The sequence below is a fragment of the Psittacula echo genome (assembly GCF_963264785.1).
Source record: "Psittacula echo genome assembly, chromosome: 26".
In the NCBI taxonomy this organism is placed as follows: Eukaryota; Metazoa; Chordata; class Aves; order Psittaciformes; family Psittacidae; genus Psittacula; species Psittacula echo.
In genome coordinates, this window is record NC_137761.1 from 2639284 (window position 1) to 2665495 (window position 26212).

At 52.0% G+C, this 26212-nt stretch overlaps 1 protein-coding gene across 7 annotated transcripts; it reads left to right on the plus strand.

Moving 5' to 3' along the window:
- Positions 1–26124, plus strand: UBAP2L (ubiquitin associated protein 2 like). Of its 7 annotated transcripts, none has more exons than XM_080635206.1 (28): positions 1–43; positions 3632–3761; positions 4270–4347; positions 4721–4831; positions 5446–5614; positions 5910–6005; positions 6719–6764; positions 6997–7103; positions 8545–8619; positions 11880–11932; positions 13253–13338; positions 13687–13858; positions 14444–14645; positions 15574–15851; positions 16111–16283; positions 17287–17479; positions 18049–18103; positions 18534–18708; positions 18912–18984; positions 19611–19806; positions 19908–19996; positions 20722–20775; positions 21376–21457; positions 22544–22761; positions 22851–22956; positions 24057–24124; positions 24377–24574; positions 25507–26124. In XM_080635206.1, the coding sequence occupies exons 2-28, from the start codon at positions 3672–3674 to the stop codon at positions 25600–25602; spliced, it is 3339 nt and encodes a 1112-aa protein (XP_080491332.1). In that variant the 5' UTR covers positions 1–43; positions 3632–3671; the 3' UTR covers positions 25603–26124. The 7 variants fall into 7 exon arrangements, with proteins under 7 accessions (XP_080491332.1, XP_080491333.1, XP_080491337.1 ...); XM_080635207.1 differs by having other exon boundaries at positions 32–261; positions 17290–17479; XM_080635205.1 differs by having other exon boundaries at positions 33–261.
- The last annotated feature ends 88 nt before the right edge of the window (positions 26125–26212 follow it).

Sequence of the window (26212 nt, forward strand, 5' to 3'; positions counted from 1 at the left end):
GGGGGCGGGCGCCGCTGGTAGTTGTCAGTGTGGTGAGACCCAGGTAAAGTTGCTGCGCGGCGGCGGCCCCGGGAACCGCGCGCGGCGCCGGTAAACCCCGCCGCTCCCCCCACTCTGTGCCGCCTCACCCTCCGCTGCCGCCGCGCACCCCTCCCGGCCCCGCCACCGCCGGGCCCCGCCGCCGGGCCCGACCGCCGGGCCGCGCGCGGCCTAGTGGGCCGGGCCGCAGCTGGGGCCTGGCGTAACGCGCGGCCGCCGCAGGTGAGGGAGGGCGGCGGGCTGGAGGCGGGCGGGGAGGTGAGGTGTGGAGTTGGAGGGGGGGAATGGCGGCCGCGGCCATGAGGGCGGAAGCGGCCCGCGCCCGCCCGCCTCCCGGGTGCGGGCACGGCCTGGCGCCGCGCCGCCGCGGGGGCTTCCTCACGGCCCTGGGTGGGTCCCCTCCGGCCGCTCGCCCCCATTGTGTGCCGTGGGTCTGGGCACGCTGAGCCGCGGCACCGGGCGGCTCTGGCCCTGCCGCGCCCCTGGGGCCCGCCCGGCCCCGCCGCGGCTGGCGGTAACAATGGAAGCCGCGCCGCCCCGCAGCGCTCTCGGGGCTCTTCGGCGCGGGGCGGGCTCCGCGGAGGGGCCCCGCGAGGCATTCCCGGTCGACGCCGGTTTGGCGGCCCTGGAGGAGGCCCGGCCCGAGGGCGGGTGCCCCAGCGCGGGGTCCTGGGCCAGTTCAGGGCGCTCCGGTGGGTGTCCCCAGTGAAGCGTTGCAAGGCGGTACCCACTGCGGGACCCTGGTGGTGTGTCTGGGGCATCCCCTCAGAATCCTGTCCTCTGCATGCGCGGGGGTTGCTCGGTTTGCAGCTGCAGTGTGTTTGCTCCAGAGGAAAGCTCGTAATGTTGATAAAGCACCATCCCCCCATCGTGTCATCGAGCTCCTTCGGGTGCTGGTCCTGCCCTATGTTGCAGGAAAATCTTTCCAAATGCTTTGTCCTCTGTGGTCCTTTCCTTTGGAGCTTCAGAGCTTTTTGCATGTGTTCATGAAGCTTTGTCAGAGGGGGCTGGAGATACCAATTGTATGAACAGAGAAGGGAAATTGAGGCTGGGATGTGCTGGGGTTCTCCCAGCATGAGCCAGCAGGGCTGAGCCAGCTGGGGGTAGCGGATGTGACCGCCAGATCCTTGTGCTAAAGCTGTAACTTACCTGAAGTTTCTAATAAAATGAACAGTTTGTTATGTTTTTGTATCACCTCTTTTTCCGGAGCCTCCTGTTCTGAGTAGCTGAGACTCTCCTCTCTGGATGCTGTAGGCTAAAAAGGAAGAGGGGTAACGGCAAAGTGCATCACATTTCCCTGCAGCTTCTTGAAAGAAAAGATGTTGTAACCTGTAGCTGGGAATCTTCTTGTTTTCCCTGAATCCCGTAGGAATGCGTTGCTTTCCTCTTGCCTTGAAACATAAGCGCGGGGCTGCTTTAAAGCTGTTTCTCTGCTGTGGCTCAGCCACGGTTTTCTGGGGCTGGAGTTGCCCTTTTTGCTTGCCTCTCTCTCTGTGCACAGATGTGGCTTTGCTCTTTAAAAGCAAGGGCAAACACTGAAGGCTGCTTGGAACTGGTGAACTCATGGGAGCGCTCCCTGTGCGCAGGGCCAGAGCAGGTGACAGCACAACCAAGGTTTGCAGTGAAATGTGGCCTGTGAGCTGTACTACAGTGACCCAAGTGAGGAGTACAGTCTTGGCACCCTGGATGTGGCGTAGGGTGTCGCGTGGGGTTGCCCGTTGCCACCAGGCTCAGCACTGGGGGCTGCCAGATGATGCTTGTGGTTTTGGGGGTGGGTTTTTTTTCTGCATGTTAAATAAGCACCATTTCCTCGTGCCAGGAATGCAGCTGGGCAGAGCGTGGCAGAGCTCTTGAACAATGCCTAAGCACTGCACAAAGGTTGGGGGCAGTAGACTTGCTGGTACTGTATCCTGTTGAAATCCCAGATTAAGTTATTGCAATGGCACAGGATTGCTTCCCTCTGGGCCTGCAGTTCTGCTGCCAAATTGGTTTAATATGACAACTTGTTTGTGCCTGAAACACTTAAAACTGGAAGAGATGTAGCAGTGGAGAGTGGAAAGCAATCCTGTGGGGAAGAAGCCTATGTGGAGGCTGCTTGGCCTTGGGTGAAGCCCAGCCTGGATGCCCTTCCTTAAACCTGCTTGGTGTCATGGGCAGCTCCCTCTCACCAGGCAGATAGCTTGGGTTGCTTCCCCGATCAGAGACCTTGGTGCTGTAGAGCTGGCAGACGGTGGTTTTCGTTCTGAGAGGCATGGGTGGCCCTGAAGAGGAACGTTTGAGGTTCTGTGAGAAGCTGCAGGAGCAGTGGGCCTTGAAAGCTTGCCTGCAGAGGAAAGCTGGAGGCTGCTGGGAGCAGGAGCGCTGGCATGGGCAGTGAGCCGCGGTGCGGCTGACAGGAGGGTCTCCGTGCTCTCGGGAAAGGATCTCCCAGCCTGGTCGAGTGCTCCTCTCATGGACTTTGACAAGAGACTCCCCAGTTCTTACTGGGCTGTTTTGCTAACGAGGCTGAGCTTTGCACACTGGGTCTTGCTCTGTGCCGCCACATTGGTGTTTGCAAGCAACGGTGCAGGTTAGAGTTTCTCACTCGGGTTTCCTCCTGTTCTTACTCTCTTTGGGGCTCCTTCCCCTATCCAAAGCATCTGCTGCAGCACCAGAACGTGGAGCAGATCCTGCTGCTTTGGAGGAAGGTGTCGCCGTCTTGTTAACAAAAGCCAGAAGTGTGGAGTTTGTGATTATTGAGGTTTCAGGGGCTTGGAAGTAGCATGTGATGCCAGGTGCCATAGGATGTGCGTGGCATCCCTCGTGCCATGGCAGGCAAGGTGAAACTGCTCAGTGCTGATCCCGTTCTAAGCATCTGGGTTGGGCTCTTCCTGCGAAGCTCAGCGAGCAGTTACAAAACTCCAGGAGCTTTGGACACCCTGTTCCTGAACTCTTCTGGGATGTCTGGACTCAAGCAGTTCCCAGCAGTGTTACTGGCTGCAATTCCTTGTTGACATCTAGCTCACTTTTCTGGTAGTGTTTCATTTTAATCCAGAATACTCAGTAGAAGGAAACTTGATATTTCTGCTTCTGAGGAATAACTGAAGTGAGCACAACCAGGCAGTTCTACAAAGGTGGTGTTTCTCTAAACTGATATCCCACAAACCTATAGCACCACTTACTACTGGAGTGCTTTTCTTCCTCTGCCCTGCTTTGAAGGCAAGAAAGGAGAAGGGGAAGTAGCTGATGGTGTGTCTGAGGCTGTGAGATGTTCTACTCTCTAAGTGAAGCTTCTTTAGAGCTTTTCTCGAGCATTCCTTACTCCAGTTGACCAACAAGCATTTTGCGCCCTGGCCGTGGCCAGTCCGTGCCTGCTCACACACTTGCTCACCTGAGTGCAGGTGAGGTGGTGGCGGTGGAGAAACTTCCAGAAGTGCCAGTTTTGTCTTGGGGCACATGGCAATGGGAGGCTGTGGCTGGTGGGGAGGGAGGGAGGGAGGGCACCGGGATGGCTTTGCTGCCTGCCTTGCCCATGCCATGGTTCATTCTTGGTGCTGCCTTTTGTTTTGGGTTTCTAACAGTGTGTTCTCTCTTCTCCCCTGCCCTACCACAGAGTTCTACCTTGTAAATACTGTTATTTGTATATACTGTAAATGATGACATCGGTGAGCACTAACCGAGCCCGGGGGAACTGGGAGCAGACACAGACACAGAGCCAGACACAACACAAGCAGCGGCCACAGGTAAGGGCAGCAGCCATGGAAACCAGTTAGCTTGGAGGTGGAGACCTGGCACCTCTGTGTGGGTCCTACATGCTGCAGGATGCTGCTGGCAGAGCCGGGTTACCTGGGCAGCCACTGATGGTGGGGTTTCCACACTGGTGTCTCTGAGCTGAGATTTGGGGTTATTTCCCTCTGGCCATTCCCTGTTCACTTGAATGAATGCAAGTGGCTGAGAAGCCACCTGCAGTGGGTCTTGATGTTCCAGTGGTGCTCAAATCTGCCTCAGAATGGATGTAGTTTAGGTGGTTTTCCCTCTCCTGGTGAGTCCCTTTCTTCTGGACTCTCCTCACTCACTCCTCTTCCATCTCTTTCTCTCTGAAGCTTTCCTCTTTCTGACCCTTGTTCACGCCTCCTCTTCATCCCACTTATTCCTTCCCAGAGACCTCAGGGAAGCGGAGTGGTCTTTGGAGGAAGGGTTGTTGGAAAGGTGCCGCTCTAATCCTGCTGTCTCTGCATTCCATTTCTTCAGGCCACTGCGGAACAGATTCGACTTGCACAGATGATTTCAGACCACAATGACGCTGACTTTGAGGAGAAGGTGAAACAAGTGAGTGTGAAAAGTGAGGATGAGCTCTGGCTGGAAGGCAGAATCAGTGTCTACCGTGACTGCCTGGGGGAGGTGGGAGGGACATGGCTGCCTGCTCCCTGAATTTCCTTGGACAGACTTCTTCCACAGAATGCAGGGAATGGTGTTATCCTGAGAAAAGGGGGAGGTTGGAACCTGGTTGTGGTAACTCAGAAGTTCCACCCGCAGTTACTTCTCATTGAGAGGGCATAATTCAGTTGTGAAGGCTGCAGGAGACTCCCAACCGCTGACATTTCTTTGGAGGATTTCTGGTTTGGGATCCATAAGAGATCCACAGAGACTTGGTACCACCTTGGTTTGGAACTTGCTGACCGTGGTGGTGTCTCCTCTACAGCTGATTGACATCACAGGCAAGAACCAGGATGAGTGTGTGATTGCTCTGCATGACTGCAATGGAGATGTTAACAGAGCCATCAACGTACTGCTGGAGGGCAATCCGGACACGGTAGGATTGGGTTCTGTAAATGTGGTGAGTCCTAGTTCAGTGTAACTGCATATATGAAGGCAAGACAAAGAGTCCTGTCTACATAGCAAGAGCCAGAATGACTGACTAGTTGCACAAGTAGCATGTGAAATGTGATTTTGTACCAGCTTCTCAATGATGCTCTCTGTAGGCTTGCACAGAACACAAGTGTGGCCAGCAAGCCCAAAAGAATGGAGGGGAAAATGCAATAAATCCTATTCCTTTTGAATCCAAGCACTTTGACAACATTATAGTAGCATCTGTGTAAGCTTTCATGCTGCTGTGAGTATGGTTTAGTAAATCTCTGCAGAAAGAGAGTAACTCATGTCCTGTTACCTCAGGCTGTGTGACAGTCAGCTATAAGAAAGCTTTCCTTGAAGGAAAAAGCTGTACTGTGTGTAGGCTGATAGACTCTTCAAAACGAAGAGAAATTGGGCTGGAAAGGATTTTTCTGGAGATCCTTGTTATATCTGTAGCAAGTTTCAATAGGTGTGTAAGAATATGTGTGTATTCACATACTGCATTGCTCAAACCATGAATAACTTCCTTCGTTGATCAAAGTGTGATTAACTTCTTTCCTCTCTGCAAACCTTCAGCATTCCTGGGAGATGGTCGGGAAGAAGAAGGGTGTCTCAGGACAAAAGGAGAGTGGCCAGACAGAACCCAGTGAAGAAAGCAAAGAGAACCGGGAGAGGGAGCGGGATTTCAGCAGACGACGTGGAGGGCCACCGAGGCGGGGCCGTGGTACCAGCCGTGGAAGAGAGTGTATGGACCTGCCCTTTCCTAGCACCCCTCAGTGTCACGGGTGGAAGGGACCTTAAGGGTCATCCAGAGGCACTTTGTGGTACACGAAAGCTGCCAGGAAAGCTGCTTGGGCAGACTCATCTCTGAGGAAAACCATCCTTGTGTGTGTGAGCTGTCTAATGCTTCCCTGACTGAGATGATTCCTTGGGTGATGCCCTCAATACCATCAGCTTAAATAATAGAAGTGATGGGAGCTTTGGTCTGGACTTGAATCCTCCCTAAATCTTGACATTCTTTGCATTGTTCTGTCTTTCAGTTCGGGGCCAGGAGAATGGACTAGACGGTGGTAAGAGTGGAGGATCTTCTGGAAGAGGCACGGAAAGAGGGAGGCGGGGACGTGGCCGAGGCCGAGGTACACATGGGATTTGAGGTCAGAGGGGATGGGAGAGAAGAGTTACATCAGTGTGGCTATCTCCTCCATGAGGTTTGAAAGGCTCTCTTGTGGAAGGAGTTGCCAAACTGAAACCAAGTACTTGATTTTGCTGTTCTTTGGTTACACTCCTAGCCTGCATGTCACTTCCTATCTTAAGTATGCTAGAAACAGTATCTAGTTCTTACATCCCATCCCTGGAGTTGAAAAAAGGTAGGGCCACTTTGTATAGAAATGAGAAGTTAAACCCTAAGGTGACTGTCTGGGAGGTGGGCCAGTTGCTTGTTAGCACCAGAACTTGGCTCCTCCTCATTCTTGCCCATGTGTCTGAGCACCTTTCCTGTGCAGACACTTGGCTTGGGTTTTAGTCAGTAGCAGAAATTCATTTTCCCACCAAATCTGGACTGCTGAGGACACACGCTGCAGAAATCAGAACCTGGGGGCCATTGCTTGTGGTTTGTGCCAGCTGGAAACTTTATCTGAGCCTGAGCTCATGCATCACTAAATTCTACTGCCAGGGAGCTGAGGTTATCCCCAGCCATATAACGAAGCCACTGGAAATCCCAACAACTGGGGAAGATCCTCACCACTTGCATGTTGTGGGGATCAGAACTCCAGATGTTGTTCAACTGCTGCTTTGCCCAGTGATGCAGAGCCAAGGGAGATGCTCAGCAGTATGTGTGTGTGTTTTACAGGTGGCTCTGGAAGGCGAGGGGGAAGATTTTCTGCCCAAGGCATGGGGTAAGTTTCACTGTACAAAGCACAGCAAAGATACAAGTCTTTGTGCATCATTTGTGGTCCCATTTTCCTTCATTAGTAAAGCCAAAACTGGAGAATGCTAACTTCAGTGAGGAATGGCTGGAGTAGCTGCAGCAGCGCTCTGCTGAGAGAACTCGTAGATGTGGTATGGGCTGAATAAAATCAGTTGCTTGGGGAGAGGGAGTAAAAACTTCCATCCTCTTACTTCTTACAGAACCTTCAACCCAGCCGACTATGCCGAGCCGGCGGGCACGGATGAGAGCTACAGCAACAGCAACACATGGAACAACACGGGCAGCTTTGAGCCAGATGATGGCACAAGTAAGTGCTCTTCATACGCTGGCTTGTGGTTAGGTGGTAAGTGGACTTTGTGTCCATCTAGTTGCGCTGAAGAGGTTCTGAGTAGGTCTTTGGCTCAGAGGTAGAGGAATGGGTTGTTGGTTCAGAAACGGATTTCACTGATGCTGTTTCTTTGTGCCCAGAGGTGCCTTTGCATCTGTTAGGGTGACCATGTTGGAATTTGGGAGCTGGATGATTGTTCTGATGTGAGTTACAAAGTGTAGTGTAATAAACACAGGAAGTTCTGATATCCTGTGCGTCCCCCAGAAAATATTACTCAGGGTTCAGATGTCTTGGTCCTGATTATGGGATGGGGAGCATCCTCTCTTTCATGCTCAACCTGCTGGAGCGTGACACCTTACAGAAAGCTGGTCAAAAAGAACTCTTCATTGCTTCCCTGTTTGAAGCAAAGCAGTTTGTGAGCACAGGTCTGCCCTGGCACATTCCCTTGCCCTGAAAAAATGGTACTCTTTTTGTTCCAAGTGTGCCCACTGTTGTAAGGCACAAGTGAACTCAGGTTTTGCAGTGTGATAACTGGACAGAGTCGCAAGGGACAATCATTAATTGTAAGTAGTCTGCTTGGGGATTTGAGGAGGTTTGGGGCTTGTTGGGTTGGGGTTTTTTATGGAGCAGTCTTGCACAAACTATTTTTCCATGAGTTTTGAGCATTCAAGTAAATATCACTCATTATAAGAGGCTTTCACAATAGAATTCATGTTGCTTTAGGCCACTTCTGTATTTCTTGTAGTTACTGAAAAACTGATAGCTTTGGAAAGAGACAGAATCCCAGCCTGGTTTGTGTTGGAAAGGACCTTAAGCTCATCCAGTTCCAGCCCCCTGCCACAGGCAGGGACACCTCACACTAGACCATGTCGCCCAAGGCTCTGTCCAGCCTGGCCTTGAACACTGCCAGGGATGGAGCATTTACTGCTTCTTCGGGCGACCTGTGCCAGTGCCTCACCACCCTGTAAATAATACTGTAAACAGAGTTTTAAATACCAGAGGGAGTAGTGCAGGCATGAGGCAAGGGCAATGGGTACAGTTGGTTTTGGAGGAAAAAGGGATGGGAGCGAATGAGCTCCACATGCTGGAAGTTTTAACTGGTGTGAACAGCCTTTTGTGAGGTTGGCTTTGGTTGTGTGTGTTGGTGCTCAGTGGAATTGTGGAATTAGAGCATGGCTGGGGGGACTGGGGAGATTTCTGATGGAACAGCTCCAAGTTGCTGTAGTTCTCCAATGCAGCTGCACCCTGCAGGGTCTTGTAGTGTCCACTTCCGTAGCCACAGGCATCTCTTGGCAGTGCCAATATCCACAGGTACAATGTGACCAGTGCACACGGGCGGTGGAACTCCTCTGCCCTTCTGGAAGCCAGAATTTCACTCGTTGTCTGTCTTTTTGTCTTGTTTTGTTTTTTGTTGTTTCAGGACTTGATTTCATTGGGGGTGAGGGGGCAAATTATCCCCGAAAATTTGACACTGCTCCTGGTACGATACCTCCAGGTGCATCAACTGCCCCGGATACTTCTCCTTTATAGCTTGTTTCAAACCCAAACCTCAAATATCTGTGGATATATCATCCTCCTCTCTCTTCACTTGCTGATTTTAATGACTATTTGACGTTTGTTCTGACTGCTTCTACTAATGCTGACACCTTGAATGTAAACTGGGAGAGGTTAACCCAAATTCGGGGGGGATTTAGGTACATTTTAACTTCAGCCACTGCTTCTGAGTACCCAGAGCAGCTCCGTGTCCACAGCACTGATGACAGAGCATCCCACCAAGGGGAGGAGGCATGAGGCGGCTTAGCTCTGTTCTCTTTGTCCCACATTCAGAAAGCCATGGCTTGCTGTTGTCCCTGTGCCATTTGGTTCTGCAGCTATCACTCCACTGCCCTCCCCGCTATGCCTCTGCGCAGGGACAGACACTGCTGCAAGGGGAATTGCTCTGGTTAAAGCAGCTATCTCAGCACTTCGCCTCTGCTTACGGCTGCCTCTGGGGGACCGATGTGCTTGCTGGCTGTTTTGGCATTCTCGTGCTGCCCGGCTGCTGTTCTTCCCCCAAGCAGACCTGCCCTGCACTTGAAGATGACAGTAGATTTGGAGATGACCCGGATGCTTGATGGCAAAGCTGCCCAGTGCCTGTCCACTTTCTTTCCTGCTCTTGCACTTTTATGGAATCATAGAATAGTTGAATGGGTTGGAAAGGACCTTAAGATCATCTAGTTCCACCCCTCTACCATGGGCAGGGACATCTCACACTAGACCACATCACCCAAGGCTCTGTCCAACCTGGCCTTGAACACTGCCAGGGATGGAGCATTTACGACTTCTTTGAGCAACCTGTGCCAGCACCTCAGCATCCTCACAGGGATGGTTCCTCCTTATGTCCAACCTGAACTTCCCCTGTTTGAGTTTGAACCCATCACCCCTTGTTCTATCACTACAGTCCCTGATGAAGCGTCCCATCATCCTTCTAAGCCCCTTTCATGCCTTATGAAGTGAAAAGACACCTGTAAGATGATCCGGTTTGCCTTATACCCACCAAATCCCATCAGTGTCCATAAGAAGGCCAAACCCATGTTGGACTAATGTCTCCTCCATTAAATCTGAGGTCTGGAACTCAAGGCTAAAGGCCCTTCTGGAGGAACAGGTCAGGACACGAAGAGGAGTGTTGAGGCTGTAAAGTCTTTTGCAGGGGCCCAGAGGCTGCCATACTTGGAGTGCTGCTGCTGCTTTGGAGCATCTCCTTGTCCTCACCTCTGGGTTAATCTTTAACTGGGGCAGGCAGCACAAGGCCATCTGCTCCATAGCTGCCATTATGCTTCTGCCAGGCTTTGCCTTGTTTGGATTTGCATTCCTTTGAGGTGCAGAGTGTGGGATTTGGTTCTGCAGGGAGCAGGTATCCAGTCACTTGAGATAGCAGCAGAGCACTGGATGGGCCCACAAAGGAGCAAGCTGGTTGCTCATCTCCCAGTTTACAATGAAGAGATAATGGATTGGGGAGGAGGGGTATCATGAAGCCACAATGGGATTTCTTTTCTTCAGTACATTTGTAATTGCAAATGCCTTTGGACTTTTGGCTTTTTCCCCCTTTTCCTGGTCTGAGGTGCTTACAGACCAGCTGCTCTTGGAAGGGCTTCCTGAAAGCAGAGAGGAGGAATTGCAGTTCAGAAGGTGACACTTCCAGAGTGGTGTTAGAAGAGTCAGGATGTTGCTTGTGTTGCAGCTCTCCTCTTTGGAAGAGCCTGACTCAGTGTCTTTAAAAGCCTAAACACACTGTGCTGCTTAGGAAGCTCTCTGGAACAGTTCTGGCACATGCTGGTTCATTGAAGGTCTTCAGTTTTCCATCTGTCCCTTTGTGTGCAAAGAGCACAAGCCATGCTGGATAGGTGTCCAGGACTCAGGAAGTAGACTTGCCAGGAAAGCCCCATCAGTGGCTGCTCTTCATCTGCAGGATTTCCTTCTGCTTTTCATGCTGCTTTGCTGGTTTTCTCCTTTGCCCCATGCAAGCAAGACTAAGAGATCTCTGTGTCATGTTCCTGCATGCACAGACTCTTCTTGGGGCAATTCTTCTGGTTTCCTGCTCTCCCCTGCCACTCAGCTACCTCCAGCTCCCACTTCACCTCTTAGATAAGGGCTGAGCTGGGAGGATCTTGCTGTAAAGGAGCCTTCCCACAACTGCCGTGAGGGCAGACTGTGCCTGTAGTGTTGTTCTGCTATGTTTTGATGCTGTAAAAGGCTTTCAGCTTATGAAAGGGCTGATGTCAACTTGTTCTGTCCTTGGAAACGTCTCCAGGATTGACCCTGCTGCTGGTGGTGAGTTTTGCTGAGCTGCTTTCAGTGGCTAAAAACAAGTTGCCCAAACCAGGGCTGGTTTTATGCTCGAAGTGGATTAGGCTGTCAAATGCTCCTTTGCCCTTCTCCCAGACCAAATTGGAACTTGTAATCTAAGAGATTTGCTAGTCACCATGTAAGATTCAAAGTACTGTGGTTGAAGTGTGCTGGAAGTGAGGGACAGAACAAGTTGAAAATGCAGCCAGGCAATCACTTGTTTTCATGGTAAATTTTGCTCTCTTATAAACTGTGCTGGGCTGGATTGTGGCTGAAATCTCCTGCTTTTCTTCCTGATATTTTAAGCTACTCCCTTGGAGCAAATCCCTGAAATCAATCAGAAAACATGGGAATTGCTTAGTCCCTTCCATTTTCCTTTCTGATCCACATTTGTCTGTGCACAGGAGGTCCTGGCACAGGGAAGTTTTAACATTCGGGGGGGGAGATGAGCCCTGTGAATGGTTCAGTTGTCCCTGGGGTTTATAGAAACACAAAGTGAAGTGGGTGGTGAGTCCTTCCCAAGGGTCAGTGAAGGAGATGCTCTGTCTGAGCTGCTGGGGTAACACGAACTGCTCGTGGGTGCAGAAACTTGCAACTACTGCAATACAAAGGGAACTCAGGAACATGGCACAAAGAGGTTGGGGGCGATGCCAGGGCTTTCTGAAGCTCAGCTTCCCTTTTTGGTGTTGGGGTGCGTGTTATTCCCGAGCTGCCAGCCCAGGGGTCCCTCTCTTTCAGCCTGAACAAGGCCGAGGCGATGCCATCACAGTGCCTTGCCCATGAATTGTGGGTTGGGGTAAACTGCTTTACGTTGCCTGGTTGGCAATTAGAAATGCTCTCAGCTGCTTGCAAAGCTCCCCAGTGCTTCCCTGCCTTTTGGAAGGAGAGCTTTGCTGCGTGCATAACTTCTCCCTGTTGTTACCCTTGTAGGTGCTTGGAGGGCAGCGACAGAAGAATGGGGCACGGAGGACTGGAATGAAGATGTAGGTACACTCCAGACCTCTTTCCTCCACGCGGCTGCTGGCATGTGCATACAGCAATGAGAGGAGCACAAAGCCCGGCCTCCCCAAACTATGGGCATAGCCCAAGCCAGGCTCCCAGTTTCAGGAGCTGTGATGAATAATTAAACATGCCGGCTTCAGAAGTAGGTGTGTAGTAGAGCTTGTCATAGGAGCCCAAGACAGGAAGGGATCTGCTGGGGCGTCAAGTATGGTCCTCTCATTTCCTGAATGATTTATTTCTTCCATAAGCTGGCCTGACTCCACACAGGATTCTTGCTCCTCCTCCAGTGGAGTTGCAGTTGGGGAAGGTTTGATCCACACCCTGACTTGCTCTTTGGCACATCCCAGAGCTTTTTGTTCTCTACCTGGCTTCTCCTGCAGGGGAGAACAGGCACTGTTCACAGCTGTTTTCAATGCTTCTGTGTCCATTTCTCCTGAAATGGGCTTCAGTCCCTCTCTGAATCAAGGCAGAGCTGCAGCTCTTGCAGATGGGAGCAGGGTTGGGTGTTAGTATTAGTTTTACATGCTCATTTTTTGCTAATCCTACAGAATGGGCAAGGAGAGAAACCTTTTGCTTTCCAGGCACTGTCTGAATGGTTCCTACTGTATTTGGAGACACAAGCAGCTTCCCTGTCTGTTCAGTCAGGTCTCTGCTTGAAGAGAGCCTTTGATAGGCCTTCTTGTGTTCAGTGTGTGTGATATGCTCCCAGGGGTTCCTGAGTTTGGTTTTAAGCTCCTGCAGTTTAGTTGCTGGCAGCTCCTCAGTCTGGAATCAAAGCTGTTCATATCCAGCGATGTTCCAGGTCCTTAAACCTCCTCTTCATTCAGTGTTGAGCAATGTTCTTTTTCCTTCCATAATTGCAGTAGATCTCTTGGTCGCTGGTCAGAACATCCAGGTGAGGCCAGGATCGTGGGAAGCCCACAGGGGTCTGTTCTCTTTGACTTCTCCAGCATTGATTGCACCTACCTGTGCAGTGGGGTTTGCAGCTCAGTGCTGTATCAGTTCAGAGCAGCCAAGACCCCAGCAGTCCTAGTGGATTTATGAACTACAGGACATTTATGGAAGGATTTGGCGGCGGGGGGGAGGTGTTTTGCCACTGGCAGATAATTTGTGCACTTGCCTGAAAAGAAACAAATGAAATAGAAGCTGCTTCTGATGGGAGCCAAATGTTAGAGGAGTTGAAGTCTCAACACTTGCATTTCTTGACTGTTTCTGTGGCTCAAAGACTTTTATGCTTTACTTGGAGCCCCAAGACACTGTCCTCAATGTTTGGATTCTTTTTCCCCTTTTCTATCTTTCAGCTGTCTGAGACAAAGATCTTCACTGCCTCCAATGTGTCTTCAGTGCCTCTGCCTGCTGAGAATGTGACAATCACAGCTGGACAGAGGTGAGAGTCCATGGCAATGCTCTTTATGTGGCACACAAAGACCAGAGCCATTTGCCGTCTCAGACTAACCCTTGCCAGCTGGCTAAAATGTAGCAGCTCTCACTAAGATGAGATGGATTTAAATGGAAAAGTTGAGTTAGGAGTTTCTGGGTCTTAATCCTGGATTGAAGTTTTCCTACGCTCTGTCTTTCTGAGGCTGCTACTGGCAGTGAGTTAATGTCCTGCAGATCCATTCAGTTTGTGAAGGCTATAACTTGGAAGACTGAAGGTAGAATACTGCTGCAATGGAAGTGCAGGGCGGGACAGAGCTTGTGTTAACCTCGGTGGGTATCTCCCTTCTTTACCCAGAATTGATCTGGCAGTCCTGCTAGGAAAGACGCCCTCTTCTATGGAAAATGAGTCGCCAAACCTGGAGTCATCCCAGGCTCCTTCCCTGGCCCAGCCGCTGGTTTTCAGCAATTCCAAGCAGAGTGCTATATCCCAGCCTGCCTCTGGGAACTCCTTCTCCCACCACAGCATGGTAAGGAAATATCTTAGGAATGTATGGGTTTCCCAGACATGCTCTGTCTGCATTTAGGTAGAAGGAAGGAGACATTGAATGTGCATCAGGACTGGGCAGAGGCCTGTGCAGGTGCTGCTTTGTGTAACTTAAGCAAAAGAAATAGCAGTTGTGCACTTACTGATGAGGATTCCTGAAGGATTTTCCAAATCACCCCAGTGGTAAAGCCCAGTTCTCCTCGTGGTTGTTCTTTAGTGCCACCAAATGCATGGGAATAACTTCGGACATCTTTAAAGAGCCCTTCCCTTGTAAGCCTCCATGACACTAAGAAATGTCATGATGTGGACATTAGGTAAGTGCACCTGCACTCCCATGCAAGAAGGGCTGTGAGAGAAGTATAAGCTCTCCTTGCCAGACGTGTCTGTGTGCATCTAGAGCATTAAGCTGAGGCACCCAGTGAGAGGTACAGTGTGGGTGCAGTGTGTGCACAGTGAGAGGTACAGTGAGGGTACAGAGTGTCCAGGCCTATGTTCAGAGATGGATCTCTGAACCAAGTTCCAAGCCAAGGGAGACACTGACTTTGTTATTGCCTTGCTGCAATTGCAGGTGAGCATGCTGGGGAAAGGGTTTGGAGATGTCGGGGAGGCCAAAGGCAGCAGTACCACAGGTTCCCAGTTCCTGGAGCAGTTCAAGACAGCCCAGGCTCTGGCTCAGCTGGCTGCTCAACACACCCAGCCTGGTGGGAGCACCACTGCTTCTTCTTGGGACATGGGATCTACTACGCAGACCTCGTCTCTTGTGCAGTATGGTAAGAAACAGTATGGCTCCCCAAAGGGGAGTACAGCAGAACTGTGAGGGATTCAGTGAGGGCCAGATCACAAGTTCACAGCCAAGTCAACTGTGCTGGAGAAATTAGAAGGAGCATGGGTGCAAGTTTGAGGGGGTGAAATGCAATATAATGCATGTGAGTCTTTCCCTATACCTTTTATACTTGGAGCAGTTGAATCTGTCTGTCTGCCTTGTGGTCATGACAGCCAGCTTCAGGGCCAGGGATCTAGCATTCCTGAGATCCTTACTATTTCCTAATATAAAACTGTGTCCCAGGGAAGAGGTCTGAAAGCAGGTACCTGTGGGGAAGAGCTCCTGAATAGCACCACTTGGCAGTGGCATCTCGATGCTGACCTACTGGTATCATTTAGAGGAATGCAATTCTGGTGACTGTTCAGTGCCAAGAAGTAACCCTGGGCTGGTGTGAGGGAGTAAACAGTGTTTCAGAGGCTCCTGCTTTTCAGATGAGATGCTGAGCCCTGCTGCGGGCCAGTACTAGGGCCATTTCTTTCAGCTTGTGTGTCTGATTTCTTGCTATAGGGAAATGGGTCTGGTTCAAGCCCTGTCCTAGTGATAGAACAAGTGACAGGACAAGAGGCAACAGCCTCAAGCTGCTCCAGGGAGCTTTAGATGGAGATTAGGAGTGATTCCTTCCCCAGAGGGTGCTCAGGGATTGGAACAGACTGCCCATGGCAGTGCTGGAGTCACCATCCCTGGAAGTGTTCACACACCGTGTAGATGAGGCCCTCAGTGCCATGGGTTAGTGGTGTCCTTGGCAGTGCTGCAAACGGTTGGACTGGATGAGCTTTAAAGTCTTTTCCAAGCTGGTTGATTCTCTGCAGTGTCAGAAGTTGATCTAGTTTTAAGGAAACAAATCCCCCTAACTCCACTCTTGTCTCCCCTGGTAGATCTCAAGAACCCAACGGACTCCTCCGTGCATAGTCCCTTCACCAAGCGTCAGGCCTTCACCTCAACTTCAACCATGATCGAAGTGTTCATGCAGGAGAAACAGCCTGTGGTGACTGCCTCCACAACCGTGCCGGCACCCTCCTCCTCCCCACTGCCCAGCAAAGCCAATCCTGTCCCTCAGATGTCCCCAGGCTCCTCGGACAACCAGTCATCCAGTCCCCAGCCAGCTCAGCAGAAGCTGAAGCAGCAAAAGAAAAAGGCGTCATTAACATCAAAGGTGGGGATGGATGGTGGGGAAGGAGATGTTGTATTGTGGTAGAGATCCAGAACAATCCATGGGGGTTGGGCTCGGCCTTCCTGTTGTTAGGAAGTTGGGGTGGTGATGGAGAAAGCTTCCCTGCCTGGGTTGAACAGGGTTAATACAGATGATGCAAGCCAGGAACTACCATCCTGTGCTGGGAGATGGGGATACTAAAGTCATTCTCTGTGCTGATCCCAGAGGGTGACTGATCCTTTCTGCTGTTCCTTCCTTGCAGATTCCTGCCCTTGCAGTGGAAATGCCTGGCTCAGCAGATATCTCAGGGCTCAACCTGCAGTTTGGGGCGTTGCAGTTTGGTTCCGAGCCTGTTCTTGCAGAGTATGAACCAACACCCACAACAAGTGCTGCCGTGAGCCAGGCTCAGAGCAGCCTGTACACCAGCACAGCGAGGTGAGGGCTGGGCATGAGGAAGAGAACATGAATCCGGGCAGGTAGCTTTGGAAGGGTAGCTGGTCCCATAGACTTCAGTTGTGCTGCATACTAGTAGACCCTTTCTGACTGTGCCGTGGTCACAAAGGGGGGACAATGTGTGCAAAAGCAAAGCCCAAGTTGCCAGCAGACTCATTCAGGCAGCTCTCTGACTGATTGACCTGTGGTACTTGCACAGAAAGCAGATGTTTCCTGCTGCAGTTAACTGTGCTGCTGGAAATACAGGAGAAGAATCCCCAGTGCAACTGTTCCTTGTCCCTGGAGGACAGATTCCTACTTTTGTCCTGCTTTTTGCCTGGCAAACCAGGGGACAGGAGCAATAGAACAAGGGGTGATGGGCTCAAACTGAAACAAGGGAAGTTTGGGTTAGATACAAGGCAGAAGTTCTTCCCTGTGAGGGTGGTGAGGCGCTGGCATCAGGGTGCCCAAAGAGGTGGTAAATGCTCCATCCCTGGCAGTGCTCAAGGCCAGGTTGGACAGAGCCTTGGATGACGTGATGTCCCTTGGGTGAAGTGTCCCTGCCCATGGCAGGAGTTTGGAACTGGATGATCTTAAGGTCCTTTCCAACCCAAACTATTCTAGGATTCTATGATCCTATGAGTCTATGACACAGTGGGGTAGATGTAGCTACGATGATAATACCTTTTCAAAGCAAAGTCCTCTATTGGGCTGGCCCTTAGTATCTGGCCAGTCCCTTGACTGCTGGGATCTGAGTGGTGGCAGCTCATGAAATGTCACCTAGAGCACAGCAGTGTGTGAGGGAGAGCTGCAGCAAGGTGCCACCATCTTTTCGTGGCCCTTGCCTGGGTATGTTTCACTGCTTGGCTGCTTTGTGTGGTACCTTTATGCTGATGCTTGGGACTCTTCATTTTTAAGGTTGAGATGAAGTCTCCAGGATGAGCAGCTTCCAGCAGGGCTGTGCTGAAAGAAAACATTAACTCTTCTTGTTTGGTTTCTTCCTTAGCAGTGAATCTTCATCCACAGTTTCGTCCAATCAAAGCCAAGAGTCTGGTTACCAGAGCAGCACAATGCAGACAGCAACATTTACCTCCCAGAACAGTGCTCAGGGACCACTGTATGAACAGAGATCCACCCAGACGAGGCGATACCCAAATTCTATCTCCTCCTCGCCCCAGAAAGATCTGCCCCAGGCTAAGGTAGGAAAAGAGCTTTGCTCACCCTTTGTGCTGAGTAAGCACAGTGTGTGAAGCTCTGGCTTGGGGGAAGCTGAGTGATGTATCAAGTGTTTCTGTGATCTTCCAAGCCTCACCACATGGCTTGTGAGAGCCGCCTTCTAGCTGCTACCAGAGCCCTTATTCATAGAACTTCCCTGGGGCTCGGCCAGTGGGGTTGACAGTGGTTAAGTTGATAGCAGGCCATGTGTCCTGTCATGCATGATTACCTTGTGCAGAGTGGCATTCAGGCTAAGGATTTAGTTTTGTCTTAAGGATTCAGTTTCTGCATGCTGCACACACGTTCAGTAACAGCAGTTTTGGCTTGGGGATCTTGAGCCAATCTGGCTACCAGCAGCAGAGGAACTTCTTGCCCTGCTTGCTCAAATATGCACTTGGGGGTCTTGCTGGCACTGGGCTGGTCGAGCCTGGGACAGACCCCACACAGTGTGGTGACATGATGATGAGGAGGGAGTGTGGCGGGGAGCTAGCACTACACCTGCCTCAGGAAAAGGAGCTGCAATGCCCGGTACTCTTTCTCTCTTCTTCCTCAGAATGGTTTCAGTTCTGTGCAACCCACGCCGTTACAAACCACACAGGCTGTCGAAGGTAAGAGTCTCTCAGTGCCGTGGGTGTCCTGAGCCTCTTGTACTGCTCATATTCTTTGCTTCAGAAGGAAAGCTTTATCTGTACTAACAGCAAGTCTTTTGCCTGCTGGACCAATTGCTGCCACTTGGATTATTTCTTTGCCTTTAGATGTTCAGCTTTCAGCTGATGGATCCCTGAGATCCATGATGAGTCACTCCCTGGTGATAATAATTTTCTCTTTGTGAAAGGGACCTCATCTAAAGGTCTTCAAGCTCTTTGCAGAGCTGATGGCAGTGCTGGGGTAAAGCGAGAAGTACAACACAGTTGTGCTGTCACAAGTGTGTAACTAGCTGGCAGCAGTGAGGGAAGCCCCACATCTCCCTGCTTTGCTGATACTCACCACTTCATTGCCTTCCAGGAGCTGTTGCTAATGCAAAGCTTTTGTTGGCAGGTGCTACAGGCCCCACAGTGAAATCAGATTCCCCCTCTGCTCCCAGTATCACGCCTCTCAATGATGGGGTATCTGCATCCTCATTGCTGACAACAGCCAGCCAACACTCGACAGCTCTGAGCAGCCTGAGCCACAGTGAGGAGCTCCCCAGTACGACCAGTGCCCAGCTCAGCAGGTGAGCAAGCACAGCGGGTGGCTTTCTGGAGGAGCAGAACTAGAAGCAGGGATCTAGAGCAGGCAACAAAGTCTGTCTCATGCAATAGGGAAGACCAACATAAATCGTCCCATCTAAGTAGGTGGGGAATGGGATCTGGGCTGGTGCTGCCAATGGTGACTCTCATCCTTTGGCTTGACAACCTTTTATTCCTCCTTCTGCAGTACATTACCCACCCAGCAGAACAGTCTGTCCTCATCCACCTCCTCTGGGCGAACGTCAACTTCAACTCTTCTGGTGAGTCCGAGTGTGCTCTAGTGCTGTGTACCTCCATTGGCGCAGGGTCTGCAGTTGTGACAAGAGCTGCCAGGCTGCTGGTTGTTCTGCTGGAGTTTGGATGTTGTATGGAGAGGGCAGGGGGTTAGGTCAGAACACTGTCTGTGCACCTCTGTCTCAAGGCTTTTGACACCTTGCCTGTTTCAGGCGTAGCATCAGCTGCTTCTGAGCCCGTAGCAGCTCTTGAATGTGCTGCAGAGTTACCACCAGGTGTCAGAGTAAACTGGCAGCTGCTGAAGTGCCACTGTTCAGATGTATGTTCTGCTGGAGCTCCTTCAGTGCAGAGTCCCTGGGCATTTGCTTCTGCAGCAGAGTCAGCCTCCTGCCGCAGACGCGGTGCTCAGCCCTGCTTCTCCAGCAGACAGACATGTTGGGACACAGCCACATGCGAGGCTCTGAAGAATTAGGGGTTGGCTGCTGTCAGGATTTTGGACTTAAGCCAGATGCAAAGCAAGTTTCTTTGTAGCCTGCAGCAGCCAAGTTCATTGCAGGCGCTCAGAATGGCTGGGTGCAGACAGTGTCCTGCAGTGTTTCTGCACTCTGTTCCAGCTGCCTGGTCCCCTGACTCTTCTTCCTTCCTTCCCTAGCACACAAGTGTGGAGAGTGAAGCAAGCCTCCATTCTTCTGCTAGCACTTTCTCCACCTCCTCCAGCACAGTGTCAGCCGCCCCACCAGTTGTAAGCGTTTCCTCCAGCCTCAGCAGTGTCAGCAGCCTGGGCCTCAGCCTCAGTAGTAACTCCACGGTGACAGCCTCGACTCGCAGCTCCGTTGCAACAACATCAGGTATTTTCCTGGGTACTGCTGAACAGGAGGCGGGGACAGGGGCAAAGAGAGGCAGCTTCTGTTGTTTGCTTCACTGGGGAACTTCCTCTTCCTTTTTCCAGGAAAAGCCCCTCCCAATCTCCCTCCTGGAGTCCCACCGTTGTTGCCTAATCCGTACATCATGGCTCCAGGGCTGCTACATGCCTATCCGGTGAGTGGGGCAACCAGCTCTTTGCAGTCATGTCATGCCACTAGATCCCTCCTAGCTCTGTCTTCAGCTAGCAGGGAGGGATGTAGTATAGTAGAGAAACAAAAACAGCAGCACAGAAGGACTGCCTTGGATGGGAAGAGTCTGGACCTGCTGTGTTCCATAAAACCTGCTGTTTTCCTGCATGTTTTCCATAGTAACAGAGAAAATCCATGTACCTATGGGGGTAAACGTCTGTAATTCTGGTCACCCCAGAGCAGAGTCTGTGTCTGCCTCTTCTCTACAGCCTCCCCATCCTTTGGGGAGCAACAGCCCTTGGTCAGAGCACAGCTCAGGAAGGTGTGGAGCTGTATTAGCAACATGGCATACAAAGGCCACACAGTCAGAACAAAGGTGGCAACTGCCATAAAATCACAACCCTTTTCTGAAGATAAGGACAGATTTTGGTGTTGTAATAATCTCTAGAGGAACACTGTCAGTGCCTTTGTGGTCTGGAGCACTGTGCTGGGTGTTGATGCTCACTCCTCATTTGAGCAGCACATAAAAGGGTTCTTGGCAGTGTCAGTCTGGTGGTGGTGAATGCTGGCTGCCTGCACCTGAGTAATTGTGTAGCCTCTGCTCATCTGCTTCTGGCTTTTTCTCACGTTTATCTAAATGCTTAATCTAAAATGAGGTAAATGGCTTTATCTAGTCTGTGTCGCTAATGTCATCTCCTGCTCTTTTTCTAGCCACAGGTGTATGGATATGATGACTTGCAAATGCTCCAGACAAGATTCCCACTGGTGAGTACAGGGACATGCTGCTTCCACTGGTGCTGCTGCTTTGGGTGTGCAGACAGGTCAGGCTGTGAGGTAGTCCTGAGGAGCTGACAAAGGAGTGCTGAACAGATGCTCCTGTGCAGTAGTGAGGAGTTACTCAGCTGCTCCTTTGCATTTGGGGAGTTAGGAGTGCTGGTCGGTCACACTGCTGGTGGGACTAGGGAATGCAGAGCTAGAGCACTGTTCTGCCTGCCAGTGGTGCAATGAGCTGTTGTAGAGATTTGCCTCAGCCTTGACAGAGGCAGTGACTAAATAATGAGAATGGGTTTATCAAGCAATGCCACATGTGTCCCTCGTGCTGTGGAGGGGAAAGTCCAGGCACCTTCAGGACTTGCATACAAGTAGACCTTATCTGGTTATTCTAATAGCCAGATGAGGGGGATGGTGCATGCTAGAAAGAAGCTGGGGTTGCTGTAGGCTGTGATCAGCTTCCATGTGGCTGATTGACCTGCAATACTCCCAACATGTTTAGTGGCTGCAGTCCAGAAATTCCTCTTTTCCAAAAGATCCTGCATTGCATCTGGGGGCTGAGCTCATCAAACTTCTTTGGTTTTTATCCTTCAGGATTACTACAGCATCCCATTCCCTACACCCACCACCCCACTGACTGGAAGAGATGGCAGCCTGAGCAGCAATCCATACTCTGGTAAGAAAAAAACTTGTTCTGCTTGCATATCCCATCAGGTGTTTGTGCTGCTGGTTCCTGGTTTCCTGTGCCAGCACCTTCACCAGCCTCCTGCATTGCCTTTGGTCTGGAGCATGTTTCTCAGCACTTAAATTCTTGGTTCTCTTACCAGCCTTGGTAGGTGCATTTCCTCACACTGCAGAGTCCCAGTGGGCAGAGCTTGTGCTGAGCTTTCAGGTGCTTTAGGAATTGTTGCACTTCATCAACGGATGTTTTCCTGGCACCACTTCTCCCTCCCCTGCTTCAGCAGGAGCTTGGTTGTGCAGAAGTGCTTGTGCTCAGCATACTGAGGCTGAAATGCCCAGCTTGGAGTGCAGCACTGCTGCATGTGTAACTTACCATGTTTGTGCCTATACTGGACTCACTTGGGAGCTGGAAATTCACTGTCTTGCTGTGTGAGAGTGTTTGCATGGAGGAGCCAAGCAGGGGCTCATAAAGAGCAGCCAAGAGAGCTTCCCAGAGCCCTGCACCCAAGCCCTCAGGCAATGCCCAGCCTGGGAAGGGAGATACCCGAGTACTGTGTGAGCTGCTGGGCCCTGTTTGATTCAGTGTCACCAGCGAGAGAGAAGGAGGTGTGAGCCCTGATGTAAATAGGGGCCATTCACACATCCTCAAGTGGGAGATATTCTACTCTCCTCTTCATTGAAGAGCTGTTTGCAGGTAGGACAGAACCGTCAGGCTGCTGCCCTGGCCTGGGGTCTAGCTCCAAAGAGAGCTGAGTTGTGTTCAAGGCTGCTGCTGGCTCAGGGAGAGCTCTAGCATCTGGGCTCTGTTGTGGTTTATCCAATGCCAGATCACAGGCTCACATCAGGCAGTGCAGCACTGTAGCTGCTATGGGCTTCCTTTGGGCTCTGAAGTCCTCCTCTCAGGGAAGGGGACAGCAGTTAACAGCTCATCAGTCTGAGGGCTACTAGGGCTGAAGTCCTTAATAGCTGTAGGATGGGGATTGCTTGAAGTCACTGTTGATCAGAAGGGTGGGTCCTGTTTGGGCTGAGCTGCAATGGGCCAGGAGTTTTCTTCAGTCTCTTCTCATCTTCTGTATTCCAGGTGACTTAACCAAATTTGGCCGAGGTGATGCCTCTTCCCCTGCTCCTGCAACGACTCTGGCCCAGCCCCAGCAGAGCCAGACCCAGACCCACCACACCACACAGCAGACGTTCCTGAACCCGGCGCTGCCTCCTGGCTACAGTTACACCAGTCTGCCCTACTACACAGGGGTACCAGGGCTCCCCAGCACCTTCCAGTACGGGCCCGCCGTGTTCCCTGTGAGTTCTGCAGGGGCAGGCAGTGGGATTTGGGCAGGAGGGGCAGTACAGGGAGGCCCCTCCTTACTCTGCTGCTCTCCTTCCTGTAGGTTGCTCCTACCTCTTCCAAGCAGCATGGTGTGAATGTCAGCGTCAATGCATCAGCAACCCCTTTTCAGCAGCCCAGTGGCTATGGTTCTCACGGATACAGCACTGGTAAGAGACCCAGCATCTACCTCAGCAGCGGGCACTGACACTGCAGTTCCCAGTCTTTCTGGTCATGTAAGGGGACTGCTGTCTTGCTGCCTCCAGCAGTAAGGGAGGAAAATGGCCATGGTGCAACTCCCAGGGAATTTGATTCTCCTTGGAAAAGCCCAGGCTTGTTCTGCATCCAGGTCTGGAGCAGATTGGAGGAGTATAGAGTACTCTGTGCCTTCCACTGTGCCCAGCAGTTCAATGAGCTGGGCCTTGCACTTACATCAGGGGCTTTGCTTCTTTTTACTGCCTGTCTGTGATCAGCAGAACAATAGTTGTCCAAGATTGGAGCCTGGAAACTGGATTGACTCCTGTGTTGGGCAGATCCATGCTTCCTAGAGAAGTGTCCTTGATTCAGAGATTTGAGGAGATCACGAACCTGCCGCTTGTCTCAGTACTGGTGTCACTGGTTAATGTCTGCCTGGGTTTGGGTCCCTCTTCCAGCCTTTAAATCCTGGTGTGCTTTTTTCACTACATTAGAGCCCTTCAAGACACAGTTTTCCCTTTGCGAAGTTACTTCAGCTCTGTCCCAACTCACTGGTGCTGAGGCTTTCAAACTTCTTTCATTTCAACACCTTTTCTGGGCCTTAAACAACTGCTGAGGCTTTCCTCTGTCCCACGACCTTTGAAAACACGGGCTGTGTGCCAGTGTTGCCAGTTGCTGCACCAACTGTCCCAGCCCACAGCTGAGTCCCCTTTACACGCAGTTGCCTGTTTGACACCCAAGGATCTCTCTTGCCGTTGTGCTACATGCTGGGAGCTTGTTTTCTCCTCTGTCTACTGCATCCCCCACAGCTTTTCTCACAGTTGCTGTTTTCTGGGCTCTTCAACAACATGCATTTCTCTGGGTGGCAGCAGGAGGCATTCAGAAACTGCTCGTGTCCAGAGTAAAAGAACTTCAGCTGATACTTCAGCCAAAGATACTTTGCAGCTTGGCCTTGCCAAAACCCTGCTGCCCAGGATGTGTCTGTCTCTAGTCCTTCCCTGGCTGCAAGCCACTAGAGCTCTCCACCACCTGATGCTGGTGTTAGCATCACTCACTTGCCTTTCCTTCTCCCCAGGTGTATCTGTGACATCCAGTAACACAGGAGTGCCGGACATCTCGGGCTCTGTCTACTCCAAAACTCAGGTTAGTGTCTGCAGTGTGCTCAAGGAAGCCCCCCTGGGCAATGAGGTCTCTTCCCCTTGGAGTAGCCAGCCGGGGAGAAGGGAAAGGCCCTTCCAACCTAGGGCAGCTCCAAGCCCAGAAAGAGCCATAGGCAGAGCTTCTGCTCCACACACTGTGACTTGTGGAGCTGGGAAGGGGCACGCTGCTAGCCTGGGACAGGGCAGCACCACCCATCACCCGGCCCTTATTCCATCATTGGCATCTCCTCCTCAGCAATCCTTCGAGAAGCAGGGATTTCACACTGGAACCCCGGCAGCCTCCTTCAACCTGCCTTCGGCGCTGGGTAGCGGCGGCCCCATCAACCCTGCGACGGCGGCAGCCTATCCCCCCACCCCGTTCATGCACATCCTGACCCCCCATCAGCAGCCCCACTCGCAGATCCTCCACCACCACTTGCAGCAGGATGGGCAGGTAAGCGACTCCCCCAGCCCCTGGCCTTTGCTGGGGTATCTCCTAGGGCTTTCCCCCCTGCCTCCCCTGGCCCCCCCTCTCCCTCCCTCCCCTCACGCCCTGTGGCGGACACACGTGAACACGCGTGACACGCACATGCTCACACCTGCACATACACACAGGGCCGAGCAGAAGACGAGGTGAGGAAGGGCCGGGGTGTGCTCTGCTGGGGGGTCCTCGGCACAGCCCCCTTGCTGCCGGGCTGGACCAGGTAGGGTCGGGTAGTGCCCCTCCACGCAGACATGCCTGGTCTGCCCTGAGCTCCCCCATTCCTCTTCAGGCCAGCAGCAAAGGGGTTACTTGCCACAGCCACGACCCCGCCGTAGCTTTCAGGTCTAACCGTGGATTTCTATTGTCATAGTTTGTCCCTTTATTTTTACATATCCTGGTACTGCAACAGCTTCCATATTTGCAGATGATACTGTGCTGCCAACGCCAGCAGGAAGATCAGGTAATGAACCTCTCTGATAATGCATTGCACTTGCCCTGGGGTTTCCCCCTGCCCCTAAGGCCCCCCAGGCTCACGTAGCCCCTTCCTTCTCCCCCGTTGGCCCTTCAAGGCGAGGAGAGAGGCCCTCAGGCAGTATGTGCACACACACACACCCGCGCGCACAGACACACACCCCCTGCTCTAACCCTTTTCCCACCTTTCCCCCCCCTCCTGCCCTGCAGCAGCCCTCACAGAGCCACAGGGGCCCTCGCTGCCTGTGCTTCTGCCATGGTGCTGCTCTGGAGGCAGGCACAGAGCAGAGGGAGGGTCCTGTGGCTGCTGCGGCTCTGTGAACCGGCAGCACCTGTGGCTCAGCACCCTGCAGAGCAGGCTGGGATTGGGACCCCAGAGGTGGCAGTGCCGATTCCCCTCTCCATAACCACACACTTGCCTCCTCCCGCAGAGCGGCTCCGGACAGCGCAGCCAAGGCAGCTCCATCCCCCAGAAATCCCAGGCCAACAAGTCTGCCTACAACAGCTACAGCTGGGGAGCCAACTGAGGCTGGGGCCACCCTCGCCCCCCACTCGCTTCTGGAAGAGCATCCCACCAAGCCTGACGCCGAAGGGTCCTGGGGAGGAGTGGTTGGTGGCGGGGCAGCCCCGAGCCCACAGCCCCCGGCAGGGCGAGCCAACAGCCGCCTCCTCTGTCTTCAGCCACCTTTTCCTCTTGTATGTAATATAGAATTTGTATTTTTTTCTTGGTTTTCTCTTTTTTTTCTCCCCTTTTCTCCCCTCTCTCTGCATTCAGCCTCCGAACCTTTTGCCGTAGGGGCCTTTATTGGTTTTGACTCCTTTCTTTCCCCCCCCTCCACCTCCTGCTGCCCCCCAGAACCTGTCGGATCCAAAGGAGTGGAAGCTGCGAGTCGCCTACAGCAACCCCCCCTTATTATTAGGAAATAAGAACAGTAATTGATATGAACAGCATTGTAAGATGAATTAGTTGAAGTGGTTTTTTTTTTTTTTTGTACCGTGTTCTAAATTTAATGGATAAATGTGTCTTGTATATAAAAACAAAAACCCCACCACGTCCTCGACGTCTCTCATTTCCTCGCTCTCCCTTTGCTGCCCCGGAGCGGGTGTTCTGCACCCCCCGATTTACTTTTGCCCCCC